A 19,879-nucleotide genomic window follows, 5' to 3' on the forward strand; every position below is an offset into this window, starting at 1 on the left:
ACCCTAAGCGCACCGCTAAAATAACGAAGGAGTGGCTTCACAACAACTCCGTGGCTGTTCTTGAATGGCCCAGCCAGAGCCCTGACTTAAACCCAATTGAGCATCTCTGGAGAGACCTGAAAATGGCTGTCCACCAACGTTTACCATCCAACCTGACAGAACTGGAGAGGATCTGCAAGGAGGAATGGCAGAGGATACCCAAATCCAGATGTGAAAAACTTGTTGCATCTTTCCCAAAACGACTCATGGCTGTATTAGATCAAAAGGGTGCTTCTACTAAATACTGAGCAAAGGGTCTGAATACTTATGACCATGTGATATTTCAGTTTTTCTTTTTTAATAAATTTGCAAAAATTTCTACATTTCTGTTTTTTTCTGTCAAGATGGGGTGCTGAGTGTACATTACTGAGAAATAAAATGAACTTTTTTGATTTTTGGAAAATGGCTGCAATGAAACAAAGAGTGAAAAATTTAAAGGGGTCTGAATACTTTCCATACCCACTGTATATGGAAGCATCTGTATTCTATCTACACTTACTTATTTATTTTTTACTTAAATTTTGTCACCCATCTGTATTCAAGTACAGTATTAATATCTCCAAACTGTACTCACATGTAGTACATCAGTGAATGACGGTGAGTTTTCCCTCTTCCTGTGTTTGTGTCCAGATAAAAGGCAGTGATGCAGGCTGGACATTGGGCTACATGTTGAATCTGACCAACATGATTCCAGCTGAGGCTCCTGACTCTCCGCCTCTGCCCCACGCTGGTTACGTTTCCATAGTCACCATCATGGCAGTACTGCTCTTCATCCTCTTCATTGTCAGCCTGCGGCCTCTCTGGCCCCGCTGCTCAAAACAGCCACAGATCGTATAAACACACAAAGATATATGTATGAGTGACGGTGAGGGAGGGAATGTCTGTGAGGGCTTGTGAGTGTGTTGGTGTAAGCTATTCTACCAATAATAATAAACATCACACCTTCCAGCCTTTGTGGGGAGGTCAAAGTTCAATGTCTGCTGCACAACAACAACAGTCCTGCAGCTCAAGTGGATTCGAGGACATTTCAGAAGGACAAATACTTTCTCTCACTGTGGAGTCAGTTTTTCTGTTTTGATTGAAGGACAGTATGTGAGTATGTATTTTTGAGTTTGAATGTGTGAATTTGAATGTGTGCTTGAGTGTGTGTACCCACAAAAGTCTGCATGTATATGTCTTATGATGTGAATATGACACTGAATAAATAAAATAACCCAAGTTTATATAAAATGTTTAATTCACTTGTCATTTGTGCAAAAAGTAAAAATAGAATCAATTATAACATGTTCAATGTTGCATGATTTGCATGATTCAGAAAGCTAATTGGATTTTATAAAAACTACCATTACAAAGTTATGCTATTTATTAAAACCCATAAACTAGCAAAATTACTATGAAAATAGCAGCAAAATGATCTGTGGAAGACAATTTATTTTCTTTTGATTTTTTATTTCAAGCTGTTTCACTAGCACATGAAAAAATGGGTTTAGCACTCCTGTAAACTGGGACAGATTTGACAAAATATGTGGATAATAAAAACTGCTACATGTTTAACTCTCAGTTGTAACAATGACATGCATTTTATAACCATTTTTAAGTAACAACCACTGAGCAAAACAAGAGATAATATCCCAGTAACAATGAACTCTGTAAAGCTATAGTATCTTTTGTACAGATAAGTACTGCCCTCTAGTGGTGTGAGGCACACAATACAGAATGACTATCCCAATTGCCAGTTTATTAGGTACATCTAACTAAAACTAATGCACTTTAATACAGAAGGCCTGCTATAAAGCCTCCCTTTATGAAGGGTGTTCAGTTTTTGATGGAACTGTTTTGGAGAAGGTGCTGATTCAACTGTATGGTCATGATGGAGGTTGCACTTTAGGCTTAATAACAGAAACACCGCTCTGTGTGATGTTATACAGTCCAGCAGCACCCAAACTGCAGCCTCCAAAATGATCATACAGTTGAATCGCCACTTCTATAAAAATATTATTAAACTGAACACTATAACCATCCTTAAGGTAGAATTTATTGCAGGACTACTGTATTTGACTGCATTAGCTTGGACAAATAGTCACCTGTAAGTAACCAGGAAGAAAACATTATTTATTCCTTGCCATTACTTCTTCTTGGAATCCTTGTACATAATGTACAATAGGACAGCTGATGGCATGCCTGATTGAGTATCCTGGCACCGCTTTCCTACTTCCAAGAAATCAATTTTCCTATACAAATACCACCATAAATGACATACTGTGCTGAGAGCAGGTGTGATATCCTATAGAGCAAACTGTGCCACTTTGAAATTACTGCATCAAGACTTTGGCAGGAAGTGGAACCTTGTGGGGTTTCCCTCCGTTTGGAGGCCCAGCCCTTCCTCTGTGTCCCAGATCTAGCCCTTATCGGCAGGGAATGGCGCAACAGGGGAGAACAAGAAAACAAAGCCATCCTGATAGTCTGTGGGTTGTTCCTGTTTTTACGCCACAAATGTCTGTTGGTGTTGGCAATGGCAGAAGGCAGAAGGCAATCCCTTTGTAAGTGATTAAGTGACTCAGTTTATGTGAAGATATACACTCAGTGTGCTCAGGCTCCTTATATACTTGTTTATACACATTTAGGCAGACGTCACGAATGAAGCACAAGTCCAAACAATCTGTCATCGAAGTTTTCCATTAACAGCAGATCCTGATGCTGGGATGTAAGACTTGCTGTCCTGCTGTAGGGACGCAGCCTGTTCGGACACAGAAGGGATGACTGGTAGGTGACCTGTCACATGATCCGACAGGTCGCTCAATGGGTCGCTCAGGTGATCCCGGTCAATGATGTTGGTGGTCTCAGAGTCCAGCTCCCGAACGTTTTCCTTGTAAAACCTCTGTCTGAGGTGTCTCATCTGGGGAAGCTCGCAACACGTCTCCAGAACCACCAGGACACACACCAATCCCAGCAGCAAGTAGGCTGGGTGAGCAAAAACACACACACACACGCACACAATGGCAGCATGATGAATCTGATGACTAATCGGGATGACTAATCAGATCAAATCAAGGTTTGGTCAGTAACAAAGGGCGTCGTGGCTAATAGTCATTGCTTTGTTTAACACTGTCAAACAGAAAAGCTAAAATGGTAAATAGTGAAAAACAAGATCAGCCTGTAATGAACATATTATTAATGCTGAATGAAAACCTGTATTATAATTTTAACCTTAGTTAAAGGACCACATGGTCGTCTGCAGCAGTGGTTCCCAGTGTGGGGGTCAATACGCAAAAGATTATCAAAGGGATTAGAATCTAACCAAATGCCTGCCAAAGTAATTACATCCCCTTCTGCTTATGCTGTACTTTTAGTGCTAATATTAAATTGCTAACATGCTAAACTAATATGGCATATGGTAAACAATACCTGATAAACATCAACATGTTAGCACTCTCATTGGGAGCATGTTAGCATGCTGATGTTTGCTTTTAGCTAAAAGTTCCACTGCGCCCAAGTACAGCCTCACAGAGCTGCTAACATGGCTGTACACGCGTAGTATTGTTGCCTTTTTTCTATGAAACCATCAAATCATTTTCACCTCACCAGGCCTCTAAAATCATTCAGTTGAAACATGACATGGACAAATCACTATTTGGTTGAACTGCTCACAACTCATAGACTTGCTAACTGTGACAATGAGGTGCAAGTAAACAACGCTTTATTTTCAGGGGTCACAATCCAACAAGGTTGGGAAGCACCTCGCTACCGGATTAGAAAACTTACTAATGCTTGAGCTCTTAAAACATTTTCTAAACCTATGGGGACAATCAAAAATGCAGCAAATGTCTGTAGTCATTAATTGCTTAATTTTTCACATTTTAGAGATAAACTAAAGCAAAACTGTATATTATGACTCACCTGTAATGGCCAGCCTATAGAGCTGTGGGTGTGGGTTGGCCTCTTCACTTTGGGTCTCTCCGGGGACATAATCCCCGAGGCCAATAGTTGTCAGAGAGATGAAACAGAAATACAGAGACTCCAGAAAGTCCCAGTCATTCTCCAGGCTTACAAAGATCCATGCAGGAATGATAAGAAAGAGTAAGATAAAGATGATGGTTAGGCAGGTAGCGTGTATGGTGGCTAGCTTCGATTTAGACATGGCCCATCGACGGTGGAAGTAGGACAGTGGACGTTGAGTCACCAGCAGCATAATCCTCTGCACCACAACAGAGAAGAAGAAGAGAGTAACGGGGATGCCAAAAAGGGAGTAGAAGACGCAGAAGGCCTTCCCTTCATCAGAGAGAGGAACAGTGTGGCCATAACCTGAAAAAACAACCAGACATGCAGCAAAGCCTTAATTACAGGGGTACAATTAGAGGTGGGATTCTTCTCCAGCAGCCACTTAGCACCTGTGAAGCTCTGCGCACATAACAATGATTAGACAGAAGGAAAAGAAAGACAGTGCTTGACTAAATCTATAAATAAATAATAGGTTAAACAAATGAATGAATTATTAATTTAGTTTCATTCCAGCCTTTCAAAGCTTAATGTTTACTGAGGGCCAAAGTTCTGTGGGTTTATTTGCTCCTTTCAACAGAATGGATGCCTTATGTAAGTGCCTTATGAAGCTTCAGGAGCTAACCCTAACCCAGCCTATCAGATCTCAATTGTAAGGTCATCACACGCATTGCAAATACAGTAGCATAGGACATCACAGACCCACTCACTCGTCACAGGTACAGGTCCCTGAGGTGCAGAAAGGCTCGCTTTGGCAAAAGCCTGGTAACCACAGCCATAGACAGGGTGACTTGATAAAGGAAGGACGAGTCTTGTTTTTCATGTTGTCGTTTTTATGTGGTGTTGTATTGTGTTTCATGTATTTCTGTTAGGCCTACTGGTGTGTGATGATGTGTGTCTTCCCTGTGATCTACAGTGCTGTGAGAAAAGACTAACTTATTAACATGTATAACTCCAGACATGATGGTTTATAAACCCAAAAGTATTTATCAGTGGATTGCCAACATTTATAATCAAATAATTACCAAATGGAGAAGGTTAAACACCAGTGAGTGGGATTTTTCACATGTTGGCAAACAAAAGTTGTTGGGATTAATGGCTTTGTGATTATTTATTTATAATTATCCCCCTCCACTTAAAATGTGTTTTTCTTATTGTGTGCTTCACTTGAATGTTTGAGCTTCACTGTGCAGAACACACACTTGTGAAGGAGGAGACATCTTTTGTTCAGTTAAACTTTTGAAACAGAAAAGATGCATATTAATTGCTTCTGGAGAGGGAGTAGGACCTAGATGTAATTTTAAGATTTTGAAAGAAGTTATAGATCTTTTTTTGTGTAAAAACCCCAAACACATTACACCAAATTATGTGAAGAACACTATACAGTTGCAACACCTGTGTACCCGGCCCTCACCTGTTGTGGTCAGCACAGTGCTGGTGAAGAACAGGGAGGACACAAAGTCCCAGTTGCGTTTGGTGTCGTTTTCCAGCACGGACACTCCATAGTTGCTGGCCTCCAGCACGCGGGCAAGAAGCTCCTCCAGGCTCACGTCGGACACACAGGTGTTGTTGCTCAGGAAATCTTGCCGGGCCGTGATCAGCTCCTGCCGAAGATCCTGCTCGTACGGCAGCTCGATGGCGGAGAAGATCCCGGCGCCGATTACGAGGTAAACGATGTAACCAACAAGCAACAGTGTCAAATTCAGCGCTGACTGGTGTCGTTCCAGAAACCGAGCGCAAGAGCTTTTGGTACATCCACGCACCATACCTTCCAGTTTGCACAGGTTACTGGCACTTGATTTATCAACACTCAACAAGTTTCAGTTAACAAGACAGAAAGTATTTTTTGTTGGTAATGACTTCTATCCTCTCTACCTGGTGGATGGACTCTTCTTCCTCATTTTTCTCATCTCAGTAGAAGCAGTGGTAGTGGTGACGTCGGTCATTCAATGCTCCAGGTAGAGAGAGAGAGCGAGTGTGTGTGTGTGTGTGTGTGTGTGTGTGTGTGTGTGTGTGCGCGCGCGCGTGTGTGTGTATACACTTGGGTGTGTGTTGGTGTGCTCTTTAAGCTACAACTGGTTAAACAGGTTTAGTGTTTTGTGTCATTACAAAGGATTTATTTTTACTGACACTAAGGTCATATGTCTTTGGCGACCCAGATTTATGGAACAACGTTTGTGTTTTGCTTGTTTAAACAGTAAGACAAGGATCACAAAAAGGGAAGGGAAGTAACATGAGAGAGAAAAAAGGGTTAACAGGACAAGAACATTAAAACAACATCTTCCAGGATGTTTAATCAGTAATGCATTATCGGTTAAGAACAATCATTTAAAGTATTATCCACTTTACCCAGTAGTAGGTACTGTACTTAAGTACCTCGACTTTACTTGACTATTTCCATTTTCTGTTACTTTATTCTTAGTACAGTAAAATTTGTTCATAATACTTTTTTTTACTTTTACTAGTGAAATTTGCTTTAAAAATAATATATAATAATAATATAATAAATATTAACCTTTTGTATTGTGTTAGTACTAGCCTACGTTTATGTCACTAAATTATTTAGATACTTCTTTCACCTCTGACTTTACCAACCTTAACTAACCTTTGTCATCATGGGTTTCTTCTCTTTTCGTTTGTAATTTTACATTCACCACTGAAGGGCGCTAGAGACCACGTTTCCACAACAATAGCCTATGTGTACTGTACTGGCCTTATCAGAAAAGAAAAGAAATAAAGAAACAATTGAAAAAAAAGTTTTTTATTGATAAGTTACCACCAGACATCCGCACATGCTCTACTTATGCCATCATCAATTTATTCTCCTATCTCTCCCTTTCATATCTGGCATCTGGCAATAAATAATTATTTACAACATTAGCAAAAAGCAAAATGAAAAGCAACTAGAGGTTACTGTCACTAGTGATGCTGTCTGAGTCTTGCAGTAATAAGCAGCGAATGAGACAGCCTGAAATCAATACAGTCGCATTAAAAGCTGATAGATAGATGATGGTCACTAATTGATAGTCTTGGCAGGAGAAAAGCCTGGGTCTGGTGCATCATCTCTCTCTTTCTCTCTCGATCTCTATCTCTTAATTGTATAAAGATTTCCTGAAATTAATGTAGATCTCTGGTGGGATGTTCAGTTATCTGAGGGGAGAGAAATGAAAGGAAAAAAAGAGATATGGTCATGCTGTTATGAGGTACTGATTTGCAAATACTGGAGGACAAAGTGATCAGTAGTAATTAGTAGTGTAATTAAGTGAGTATTTTCATGTTATGCTACTTTATATTTCTACTCCACTGCAGTTCAGGGTGAAATATTGAACTTTTTACTCAACTACATTAATTTGACAGGTGTACTCAAATTTTACACGAAAGAGATATTATTATTGAAATTCTTGGAGCAGGTCAACTCTTATTTCAGAAGATCTCAGGATGTATTACGAAGAAGCAATGTTTGTTGAAGCCTTGCCGTGCCACAACCAAGTCTGAAGGCCACTTCCTGTCTGGGGACATTTATTCTTCTTAGACCTACATAGATTCCCTAAGTGGTAAATAAGGTTGTTGTTCACACATCTACACATGTGTGAAGATTCTATTGGATTTGGTTCAAAAGGCACACTTAAGTCACATTGTGTGTCGTTCGAGTGACATGCTACACTTAGCTCTACATAGATCCAGTCAGTCTGTCTGTAATGAAACAAAATAAAGATAATCTCAACATTGGGTTTCCCAGGAGATGGATCACAGCATGCATCTTTATCAGGGCAGCTGCATCAGTCAGTCGACCAAGCAGACAAAGAGGTCTACTGTTCTGGAGAGTTACAGGCTGTCACCTTTGGTTTACTTAAGCTCAGCAATTGACCTTATCATGACCTGGGGAAGCCTGTGCAATAGTGCCCCAGAAATTCCTTCACATATATGATAGGCTACCCTTTAAAATACAATACATTGTTAACCAGTGATTCCCAAAATTCTTTACTCACCTCTTACAAAAAGTTGTCTAGTTTGAACATTTCAGAAGCCACTAAGGAGGTATTATCCCTCTAAACCTCTCATTTGGTTTGACTTAAGAAACAGTTTTTTTTTTTGAGGCCAAAATAGGTCAAATTATCCAATATTTCCAGAAAAAAGCAAAGATCAGAGAAAAAAAGAGAGAATCATTGAACCTAACAGCCTATACAACTGTATATAAAGTAGTTGAAACTAGCTTCACCTTGGCAAGCTACAACAGTAAAATTCTGCTAACACATTGATGCATCATCATATACCACAGGGTCAGTCGCAGGAGCCATTTTTTTTTATATAATAAGCACATCTTTCTACTTGTTCTGCAGGTCTTCTACTTGTAATGGGGTGTTTTTACATTGTTGTATTGGTTAATTTACTTAAATAAAATTAAGGATCTAAGCACTTCTTCCACCACTGACCAGTAGTCAGGACCAGTGTTTTGACTGAATATCTTACCTCTGCACTCATATCTGAGGTCTGAGAAGAGGACGTGTTCTTGAGAGAAGACAAACAGTCCCAGTCTGCCCCCAGCCAGGGTGTGGTCGTACACCGCCCCCGAGTCGGACAAAATGTCCCTGCCCTCATACACCACCATCCTGTGATGGGAACACAACACAGCTAACATCATATGTAGCATTTATCACAGATGCAGACCACAACTATAGGTATAAGAGAAAAAAATAAATTCTCATTTCAAATTAAAAAAAGTCTATAATGTTAAAATAAGTGGTGAAAAGCAGCTAAGATATGGTAATTTATAGTACTAATATAGTAATAATATAGTAATAATACAGTAATCCACTATATTACTCTGATAGCTATAATTACTTTGCAGGTTAAGATTTTAAAACTTTCTGGACTTTGAACTCTAAAATGAAATGCTGAGCTCCACCTTAGCTAGATACAATGTTAAAATGCTGCATACATCAGTAATAATAATCCAGTAGTATAATTTATAACAATATAACTCTGACAGAGGCTATTTTACCTGCATAATGGGAACTTTTAAATTCATTCTTTGAGTCAATTCTGCTGCTGGTACTCATTTTTACACTGGGAATGTTCATGTATTTTACATGCTGTTCTCTATTTTACTTTACATTCCTGGATAACACTGAGGTCATGACGTCAAATGGGGCAGTTACAATGGTGCTTCATAGCAACTATCCAAACTATCAGTGTGTCTGTCCTTCACAATCAAAGAGCAGGAGCTTCTTTTCAGCCTCACATTCAATAAGCGTACAGTCATCCTACAATAATTCAGTACCCAAAATACAACACAGCCATCATTTCACATCTTCACAGAGCCTTAAGAGTATTTTACTAATTGGAACAACTGCACTTGGCACATCACAGATTTGTTCCCTTTTTCCTCATGATTTCTCAGCTTGAAAACTTTGCTATAGTACTATAGTAAAGTGTACTTGTTCTGTCCAGCTGCACATTAACAACACAAACCACAGAAAACTCACTGCCCGGGGGTGTTTTTGCAAGTCCATTAGTGAGAACTACAACTAAGTAGAACTGGATGTGGCAGGTTGAGAAGAACTGGGTACAACACAGAAAGTGAATTATGCTGTTATAAAATAACTCTTTGAGATTGATGATATTCTCCATTGTAAGAACATCTGAGGGTGATTATTTTTCTTCAAAGGTGGAACTAAATGTGATTTTCACATATTTAGGAAGTTATTCAGCACATTGTTGCTCCACTTAAACCTCCAAGAAGTAAACTAGTACTGACTCAGACCCAAATGTGTCATTTTTGCATGTTTTATCCCATTTAGAAAACTATCACATATATCTACTTCATTAGATTTTTAAAATCAACCTACAGTACACAGTAAACCCTGCTTTAATTCGGTGATCTCCAGTGAGCGGAGCAGTTGTAAGAACAGATTGATTTGAAAAGTCTGGACTGAATTTGTACAAATCAGTAAAACAAAAATAAACACAGACATGATGTTCATAAATCTTAATCAAGTCTGAAGTCTCTGCAAGTTGATTTTCACGCATTCACATCCTTAGAAGCAATATAGGAAAATTATGTATATGTGATGTGTAGTAAATGGGCTAAAATGCTGGCAAGGTCCTTTAAAAGCCAAGCCAATAATCTAAAATGTTCTAACTGTAAACTAAAATGTAAAGGTTACTGGTAACATAGAAGTATTCTCACTTGAGAGCAATTGTTCCTCTAAGGAAGTCCAGAAATCTTTGTTTTTGCAACTTTAAAAGTTGGGTGATTTCCATGATCGCAATCCAGCTGTAGTTTGTGGCAGCTGGACATGAAAATATAAATTCAGATTCCAAAGAGGAAAACCAGCCAAGTGACAGATGCTTTTAACTCAGTACATCTACAGGTTCATATATCAGTTGTCCTGTCCGTGACTATCTGTGCTTATAGACACAACTATTTACCACAGCAATGTTTGTTTCCTCATGTATGCTGGATATTCTGGGTTCGGTCTCATTAAAGAATCTCACATTACTAAATCTAACCACTGTTACATTTTTATATGATGAAGTTATATGATGACAGTCTTCGTACCTGATGAACCCGGTCTTGGGTCTGTGGATGAGGTGCATGCGGTAGGCTGTGAAGTCCTTCCAGCCAATTTTATTGGGGTCGTGCCACAGAGTTCTCACCTGAAACAGGCACAGACACAAACACACACACACACACACACACACACACACACACGTCAGTGTGGAAGTAAATTGTACCAGAGTATCTGCACTATACTGTACTAATCTAACAAAGAATTGTCTGTTCAAGGTTGTTTTAGGGAAGGTTTATCTGTTCAAATAAGGAAGAAAAGACAGAGAGATTTAAAGTCAATGAGTCGTACCTGGTGTCTGGTGTTTCCAGTGTGCCACAGGGCATTACGTAGATACTCCCCTGGTCCTGTGGTGGAGTTGACCAGTTTGATTGAGACTCCTGCCGTGCCAAAAGCTTTGGACGGCATTTTCTCCCAGTAGGCCTGAGACACCTGCTCTCATAGAAAGAAAGAATGCGGATAAAAGAGAGTGAAGGTTAAGTCGATGTTTGTACAGTAGTACTTTCTTTTCTTTTATGCACTTTTCCATTTCTTGCTCGTGTGAACTGTAATCTAAAATGTGTTATGAAATAGAGGAGAAATGCAAAGGAGGTCATGGTCAAGGAGATATTTGAAAATGCATATAGATGGATGTAATATTTGACTCAAAAAACCCAGATTAAAGATTTTAAAGGACAATTTAGGTAAGATTGCCGCTACAATTAGTGAAATCAGTAGGAGTTATTATCAATGTTAAAGTCAGCCTTCAAACCTCACCTGTTTCCACATGACAACATAGAAGCGTCGACTGGACTGGTAGGCGAACACAATGCCTGCGTAGTCGTCATCTCGGTTGGTATTAACATAAAATGTCACACTGAAGTCTACCGAGCTGAACTTGTCATAACCTTTTGAAACAATGGGATCTTAGTTTTATAGACAATATTCATTTTAATTTTGTGGGTTAAGTATTCTTTATTATAGTTAATCCCACCTAAAGCGATGCCAGGGTCCGAGTTGGCTGTCTGCAGCAGCTCGGTGCCTTGGCTGCGGATCACCCACAGAGGGTCAGACTGTGTTGTGCCTTTTGGGTCCAGCAAAACAACCTGAAACTTCCTGAAGTCTGTGGACCCAATATCCTGGTTTAGCGGACAGGGATCCAGCGCATCTGGAATACTGTCATTGTCAAAGTCGTCAAAGCATGCATCTCCACTACCATCACCTGCAAGAGGGAGGGATAAGGAGAGAGAATGCAACCATGTGATTTCCTGAATTCATTCATTTTTTCCAAGAATGGGCAAAAAACCATGCAAACGTAGTGACAAAGTCCTGTATAATGGTGGATAGATTAAATGATCTTTTTTCATGATTAATCACACTACAGAGAGCCATAAACTGTTTATGTTGATGTCCAACATTAACATGACCTGGACCACTGGAAACATACTGGACTGACTGCATGACTGTAAAATCCATTTATCATAAATTGTACAAAATATCTTCCCCATGTGACAGCAAATGAATCAGCATTTGTTCACATCTGTATCATGATATCAGAGATATCAGTTATTTTGATGTATTACAGCAAATTAATAGCAGTTTTTGAGAAGGCTTTTCTGACATCGAAAAATTTTAACAACACTGACCATCAGAGTCCAACTGGTCCCTGTTGGGCACTAGTCTACAATTGTCCCGGTCATCAGGGATACCGTCGTTGTCGTCGTCATGGTCACAGGCGTCTCCCTTCCCGTCCTTGTCATGGTCAGCCTGGTTGCTATTGGCAATGTAGGGACAGTTGTCTAGAGAGTTTTGGTGGCCATCCTCATCAATGTCCTCGTTGTTGTCGCACATGTCCCCCACCAGGTCACTGTCAGAGTCTAGCTGCAAACACACGCATAAAATATATTTGTATGTTTAAATAGTAGTAAATCACAGGTCTCCGCACTGAGCTTTACCTTAACCAGCAGACCCACTCCCATGACTTCCAAGATTTTATTGTAATATTTCCTTTTCATGTATCCATACCTGATTGATTGCCACTAATAAATTGTTACCCGGTACCAGTTGTGCTTTTATGCATTTGTGTTTTTCAGAAACCTGCAGTGGGTTGTGAAGAAGGGGACAGTTGTCACACTGGTCTCCAACACCATCCAAGTCTGTGTCCCTCTGGTCAGTGTTGTAGACCAAGGGACAGTTGTCACGGTCATTCAGAACCTCTGGAGAAAGAGAGACAGACACACGCAGAGACAGAAAATTGTATTTCCTGTTATTATACATAAACATGACACGCCAACCAAAATAAATCGAAACTATGTTTGGGTTAATGTAATTCGATCCATATTTTTTGAGTCAGTAAATTCCACATATAGTTACTTTATTACACTACCAATCGATCCTGGTCCCAGTCTGTAGTGTTCATTGCCACAGAATTTATTTTCCTTTCCCGAGAAAATACAGTAATTCTGTTCTTGAAGCACCCCAAAAATCTGTGAAAATCTATGAGGAATCTGGGACACAGTGATGTCACGCACCCCCCCATCCCCGACATATAAATACAGCAATCAAGTGTCAGAAGTGTGTAAGATTACTGGTTGGGTTTAGGATAAGGTTGGGTTGAAATTAAGCATCATAGAAAATTACCAGTTCAAATGCATTTTCAGAATTGGTGAAGGGGTTTAGTTAATGCGAGGCATTGAATTGCTCTTCAAGTTTGATTTCCTTTACCTCTGTGATGAATAGATACAAATTATGTAATTATCTCATCATAATTGGATGAGTAACTGCACGGTACAGGCCTGGTTTAGTGAGTATCTCCTACCGTCTCCATCAATGTCGATGCTGCAGGCGTCTCCCTCTCCATTGTCATCCGTGTCTGTCTGCAGCGGGTTGCTATCAAATGGACAGTTATCACAGCGGTCCCCAACCCCATCTCTGTCGGAGTCAAACTGCCTAGGGTTGTAAACCAGCGGGCAGTTGTCCTATCCCAAACACACACACATTCACACATGCATACATACACACACACACAGGATATTAATATTTGCCTGTTTTCAGTCACTGTATCTTCAGATTTACTTGTCGAAGATGCATAAATGTCTGAGCCATAGTCTCACCCTCTCGTCTATGATGTCGTCATTGTCATCATCAGGATCACAGGCATCTCCCTGTCCGTCATTGTCCAGGTCTTCCTGTCCAGAGTTTGGTAGCATGGGGCAATTGTCCTGCAGCCAATCACAACTCAGTTTAGTGAAATCGCATCCAACCAGAAAACTGCTAACCAATCAGATTATATTTTTTTAATTCTCTATTTTTTTTTATTTTATTATTTTACCTTTTGACAGTGATAGGTTGCATTCTGCTTGCAGGTTAATCTGTTGTTGGGCCAGCCATCTAGATCAGAGTCTTCACCACACAGAAATCCATCGCCCGCGAACCCGACAGCGCACACACACTTGTACAAAACCTCAGACGCCAGGCCCAGATACACACACTCAGCATACTTGTGGCAGGTGTGTGTGTTGTCTTTGCAAGGATTGTATGGTTCACAAACCTATAACCAAAGCAAGTATTTGAGAATACAAAAGTCATTCATGATTGTAGTTCAAAGCAAGTAAAGTGGTTCATACAAAAAGGAAAACACATGCCTGTCTGGTTGTCTGCGCTTCCTGCAGTCCGAGGCCATATGGCTGGGTTCCTTTATAGCGATGAGGACAGGGCAGACAGTAGAAACCAGGGTCTGTGTTTACACACTCAGTGACACAGATGCCCTCCACTTCACACTGCAGAGATGGAGGGATTAGCCATGTTCAGCATATCAAACACAGATTGTAAATACAAAGGTTTTACAGGTGATGAGTACAGGAGGAGCTCTCTGCCAGGATCAGACTACACAACACTTCTTTCATGATGTGTAAATGTGATCAGGGAGGATCAGAGAGAAACTCGCAAGATCCGGAAAGTGTACAAACCAAGTTTCAAGGTGCATGTCGTAGACCTCAAATTAGTCAGAGTAGGTAAAATCAAGAGTCTACAACCATGTTAGCAGTTCTGTGAGGCAGTATTGCTGTGTTTTGAGCTAAGTGAGAACATCAGCGTGCTTACAATGACAATGCTAACATGCTGATGATTAGCAGGTATAATGTTTACCATGTTAGTATCTTTGTTTAGTGTGTTTGTAAACTAAGATGTGCTGATTAGCACTAAACATGTACAAGTCCAGCTGAGGCTGATGGGAATATAATTAGTTGGTCAGGTATTTGGTCATAAACCAAAGTATTGCACAAATTAAAATTTTGACCTGGCTGCTAGATGAAAATGTAATTAATTGATTATATTTTTTATATTGTATGTGCCTTTCTAGTCATCCATCTACTCAAAGCGCTTTACGCTACATGTAATCCATCGGTTAGATGTTGAGATTTTTTACTGGATATGTGTAAACTTTGATTGGCATTAGATTAAAAGTCAATGGGTCTGTACAAAATTTCATATTAATCAAGTTGTTGAGATATTTCTCTGTCTGACTGAACACACCGACAGACTGGAGCCATCCCTACATCCATGCTTAAAAAATGTTGAAGTTTGTCTTTATGGCCCCACATGGCATCTTACTGAAGATGTAGAATTAGTTGATGTCATGTGGTCTGATCCTTTGCCTGCTCTTATTACCTCGTTCTCATCTTCACAGTGAGTGCCATTGCCATTTAAACCCAACGGACAGCGTCCACACTCCCAGGATCCATCACTATGTGATGTGCAGTCCACCCCAGGAAAACATGGATTTGAGATCAAACATATATCTGAAAACACATATTGAATTGAATAAAGTTGTTTTTTTTATCCTCCATTGTTTGAAAACAGGTTTCATCCAATAAAAAAGGAATAAGGTTCATCCATGGACATGGGGCTTAGCCTACTTACAGTTACTACACTTGTAGTAAGTATTGTACACAGTAAAATGTGCCTATATCCTGAGGTTTGTGGACAGGGTTAAGGTTTACCTATAGGACATGGTTGTTTGTTACATCCTTCATAGTCCACAGCATCTCCAGCACAAGGCTTCCCACCATTCTGAGGGGCGGGGTTCAAACAATCCCGCTGGCGACTCATAAGACCTCCCCCACACGACTCTGAGCACAGTGACCACTCAGTCCAGCTTGTCCAGCCTCCAGCGACTACACACAAGCACATCATTTACATGTAAGCCTGCTAAGTACTACAGCGCAGTCTGTGTGTGCATTTGTGCTCGTATACTCACTGGGGCAGAGTGTATTGTTGCAAGGTGATGTCTCCCTGGCGCTGCCCGTACACCCTCTGCCCCCCTTCTGTGGTGGAGGGTTGTTGCAGAGACGTACCCGTGTGATATTGCCTTCTCCACATGTGGTTGTACAGGCAGACCAGGGAGACCAAAGGCCCCAGTTCCCGACAGCACGCGCTAGACATGCAACAAGAAAATAAAGACTGTAAAAAGTCCAGGTTTTTTCTATACAGTAGCATGGAAAAGTCTTTAAGTAGAATTCATCACAGACCACCACCAAAGCTGCACATTGTGTATACATTTACAGAACTACAACATGTTTCCAATTATGATTACAGTCTTTAGAATCCATTCATCTAAAGCTCCATATTTTTCTCTTTGAGGATAATTCAATTCGACCCGCCGTGCTCAATCAATCAAAAAATCTATTAAATCAAGACATGTGACAAATCAGACATGTAGAGTGATATCCTACCCTTGCGGTCACACTTCATCGGCATGCAGCTGCGGGTTTGGACTGACGGGCCTGCACAGGATGGCATGATGCCATTGCAGGATCGGCCCCTTTGTTGCCCTCCGCGTCCACAGGTTACAGAACAGTAGGTCCACTCGGACCACGGAGACCAGCCATCTTCATTGTCTTTATATACATAAATGGTATACCTTTACCATATTTTGTGATCTTAGCACATATTTTCAACACTAAATCTTAGTTGCAAACAAACAAAACTCACTTTGACAGACAGGACAGCACGTTCCATCGATAAAAGATGGATTGATGCAGGATACAGGAGGGCAAGACACCTGCTGACACACCACCTTTCCATCCTACACAATGCGAGGAAGATTCAATTCAAAATGTGTTCATACATTCAGAATTTGCAATATTATTAGTCAAACCATGCTAGTTCGATCCAGACGTTGTGCTAAATACCAGACCTTGCAGAGGAATGGCATGCTGTCATGACTCATAATAAGTCTGCCTACTCCCTCAATCCATCATTGAAAAACTAATGATGTTTTATAAAGAGAAACAGACTCAGAGAGGAGGATGAAGCAAGCACGAAATATAGGAGACTAACAAAGGCAGCTCTGGAAATAAATGAAACCACATTGCATACAAGTGGAACTTAAGTATCTCACCAACTGCTTAATACATTTTAAAGGAATAGTTAGACATTTTGGAAAATTTTCTTTCTTGCCGTATCTACAGCCAGGATACTGTTAACTTAGCACATAACTCTCTGTAAAATCACAACCTGTTAATTCCTCTTTTCGGTTTTTGTACATATATAGATATGAGAGTGGTATCAATCGTCTCATCTAACCCTCAGAAAGAAAGCAAATAGCTAATTTCAATTTCCCAAGATGTAAAAATATTCATACAAAACTATGCTACATTAGAGACAGAGAAGTCTTGGACTTTTTTATGTTCCAGGGTTTTACCAGGTCAAAACTTTCAAGTACCAAGTCAAGTCAAGGGTTTAGTTTAGTATTAAGAGTTCTAAGTAATGTAGTCTTGCAGCTGTCACCCCCATATATGTTATGTATTTAAATAATTCAAATAAAATAACAATAATGGACTTGAGTCAGACTTGAGTCACAATGAAGACGTGAGACTTGACTTGGACTTCCCTTGAAAGACTTAAACACTACTCTGGGCTGCATACAAAATAGAATTACAGATAAAGATGCAAGTGATTGCAGTATAGAATATTTTCCATCTAACCTACAGCAGACGCTGCAGGTGATGTTTCAGTCTGTTGTCTATCTATGACAGATCACTCTCATGGGAAACACTTCATTGCTGATATATTAGATTGTGGTTACATAAGATTTGTTCAACACTGACCTGGCAAGTACAGGAGGTGCAGCTGTCCACCTCCCAATTCTCCCCTTGCTCATACACTCGTCCATCCTGCACACACCAGATCTCCCCGTCTCGATCTCTGTCAAGATCATTGACATCACCATGACCATCGCCACGGCCATCACCATGACCATCGCCACGGCCATCACCATGACCATCGCCACGGCCATCACCGCTGCCATCGCCACGGCCATCACCACGACCATCGCCACGGCCATCGCCATGACCATCGCCACGGCCATCACCATGACCATCGCCACGGCCATCACCGCTGCCATCGGCACGGCCATCACCTCGACCATTGCCACGGCCATCACCACGACCATCGCCCCGGCGATCACCACGACCATCGCCACGACCATCGCTACGACCATGGCCACGACCATGGCCCCGACCATTGCCACGACCATGGCCACGACCATCACTCCGGTCATCGCCACGATCATCGCCACGGCCATCGCCACGGCCATCACCACGGCCATCGCCACGGCCATCGCCACGGCCATCACCACGGCCACGGCCACTGCTGCTGCTGCTGCTGCTGCTGCTGCTGCTGCTGTTGCTGTTGCTGTTGCTGTTGCTCAGCTCAGCCAAAGATATGCGCATCTCTTCATTTTCTCTTGACTGACAATACAAAATAAATAAAACAAATACATTTATTTGTATGTATCCCTGAACACACAGACCTGTTGAATTTGACTAGAATGGTGGTTGAGTTTATTAGTAGCCAACATTTCAACACTGATGGTATTCTTTCTGCTTGTGTTTCCACCCCAAAATTAGCAGGACATTTGCCACAAACCACTGTGCTTCCTGCCAGAAATAGGATGTCACTACTTGTTCCATTTCCACTGAAAGAAGAGCTACTCTTTCTTGGTTTTGTCACACAAATTTCTCACAAAACTCTGTCAAATACAGTGCAATGTGCACCGCAGAGACTTAGACAGCGTTCTCTCCGATTGTGTCCATTTGTTTATTATAATTACAAAATGCGTCATTTTATGACGTTTCACAGATGTTGAAGTGTCGGACTTCCTTTTTTTTGATAGAAAATTAATTACATAATCCAATGTCTTGCTCAAGCCACATCAAAATAAATGTAGCATCAGAGAGACAACAAACAAATACCGATATGCAGATAAGCGTGCATATAATTGTTTGTCTTACTACTCTCTCCAGGTCCTCAAGCAGGTTGCTGGTCACAATACGCAGGCCTTGGATCTCAGTGAGCAAGCCCACCAGGTCCTCGCACGGATGACGACAGATTTCTGATGACACATTGTCAACTTTTGCACCACCCACACCTGTAGAGGAGGCACAGGTGTGTGTGGAATAATGGAATGATGATATATTTGAAAATACTATATGTGTCTGTGAGCAAATGCACATGTGAGAGCATGTGTGGTACCTGCACACACAGCTGCCGCACAGAAGAATATCAAAAGCCAGGGGAAACCTCTCAGCGGACTCATTCCTGTTCCCACATAAATCACATACGCAATCACCATGAAATATAGCAACTATACTGCTACACAACCACACAATAAAAGCAGGACTGCTGCAGAGGAGATAAAAGATGAAGATGAAGAGGGAATTAACCTTGCATACCTGTGTCTTCCTCGCTGGTCTTCCTTTCTCCACGATTAGAAATCACGGCTGGTAGGCTCGTCCCTGCTGAAGCTCCACGGGAGCTATGATGGAATGTCTGTCCTTTTTTCCTCTTTCTTATTTCCTTATCTGTTTGTTTCCTTCTCGCCTTGGCATCTGGATCGGCACAGCTTCCTCAGTCATTGGTTGTTAAAGCATCCAAAAGAAATAGAGGTTGGTGCGAGCGAAATCTGGGTGAAGAACATGCAGACAGCTCTGTTAGTTCTGTAAAAAGTTCTAATGTGGTTATGTATTTGTTTGAGAGTATGTGTCTATGTGTGTGTGTGTTTGTGTGTGTGTGTGTGTGTGTGTGTGAGGCAGGAGCGGGGGCCATATATTACCCTTCTGTCTGGCGATGAATTGGGCTGCATATCTCCCAGCGAGAAACCCAGCTGGATGGAAGGAACTGTGTGTGTGTGTGTGTGTGTGTGTGTGTGTTGACGTCTCGATGCAGGTTTCCCAGACACATCATTTACACTCTTTACTCTCCAAACTGAGACACACACACGTACACACACA

General features: G+C 41.0%; 3 protein-coding genes across 7 annotated transcripts in view; 1 reads left to right on the top strand and 2 right to left on the bottom strand.

The window, feature by feature from the left end:
• entpd1 (ectonucleoside triphosphate diphosphohydrolase 1) overlaps positions 1 to 1,269 on the top strand; it is a 23,320-nt gene extending 22,051 nt beyond the window's left edge. For all 5 annotated transcript variants that reach the window (XM_046067945.1, XM_046067948.1, XM_046067946.1 and 2 more), the window contains one exon: positions 670 to 1,269. In XM_046067945.1, the coding sequence (XP_045923901.1) occupies positions 670 to 876 (207 nt within the window). In that variant the 3' untranslated portion in view covers positions 877 to 1,269. The remainder of the gene's footprint in view (positions 1 to 669) is intronic.
• Positions 1,270 to 1,477: 208 nt separating this feature from the next.
• On the bottom strand, positions 1,478 to 5,829 carry LOC123983220 (potassium channel subfamily K member 1-like). Its single transcript, XM_046069394.1, has 3 exons — positions 5,450 to 5,829; positions 3,937 to 4,341; positions 1,478 to 3,000 (listed from the first exon to the last, which is right to left on the bottom strand). Exons 1-3 carry the CDS (start codon positions 5,799 to 5,801, stop codon positions 2,702 to 2,704), a joined length of 1,056 nt encoding a protein of 351 aa, XP_045925350.1. The 5' UTR covers positions 5,802 to 5,829; the 3' UTR covers positions 1,478 to 2,701.
• A 951-nt stretch (positions 5,830 to 6,780) lies between these two features.
• On the bottom strand, positions 6,781 to 19,559 carry LOC123982533 (thrombospondin-2-like). Its single transcript, XM_046068112.1, has 22 exons — positions 19,322 to 19,559; positions 19,122 to 19,187; positions 18,881 to 19,017; positions 18,280 to 18,337; positions 17,696 to 17,829; positions 16,578 to 16,671; positions 16,319 to 16,483; positions 15,844 to 16,020; positions 15,587 to 15,760; positions 15,255 to 15,385; positions 14,231 to 14,365; positions 13,918 to 14,136; positions 13,700 to 13,807; positions 13,405 to 13,564; positions 12,684 to 12,802; positions 12,233 to 12,467; positions 11,581 to 11,808; positions 11,364 to 11,494; positions 10,899 to 11,039; positions 10,598 to 10,695; positions 8,506 to 8,645; positions 6,781 to 7,185 (listed from the first exon to the last, which is right to left on the bottom strand). The coding sequence occupies exons 2-22, from the start codon at positions 19,183 to 19,185 to the stop codon at positions 7,178 to 7,180; spliced, it is 2,856 nt and encodes a 951-aa protein (XP_045924068.1). The 5' UTR covers positions 19,186 to 19,187; positions 19,322 to 19,559; the 3' UTR covers positions 6,781 to 7,177.
• Between the last annotated feature and the right edge of the window lie 320 nt (positions 19,560 to 19,879).

This window comes from Micropterus dolomieu, linkage group LG14 (assembly GCF_021292245.1).
Source record: "Micropterus dolomieu isolate WLL.071019.BEF.003 ecotype Adirondacks linkage group LG14, ASM2129224v1, whole genome shotgun sequence".
NCBI classification, from domain to species: Eukaryota; Metazoa; Chordata; class Actinopteri; order Centrarchiformes; family Centrarchidae; genus Micropterus; species Micropterus dolomieu.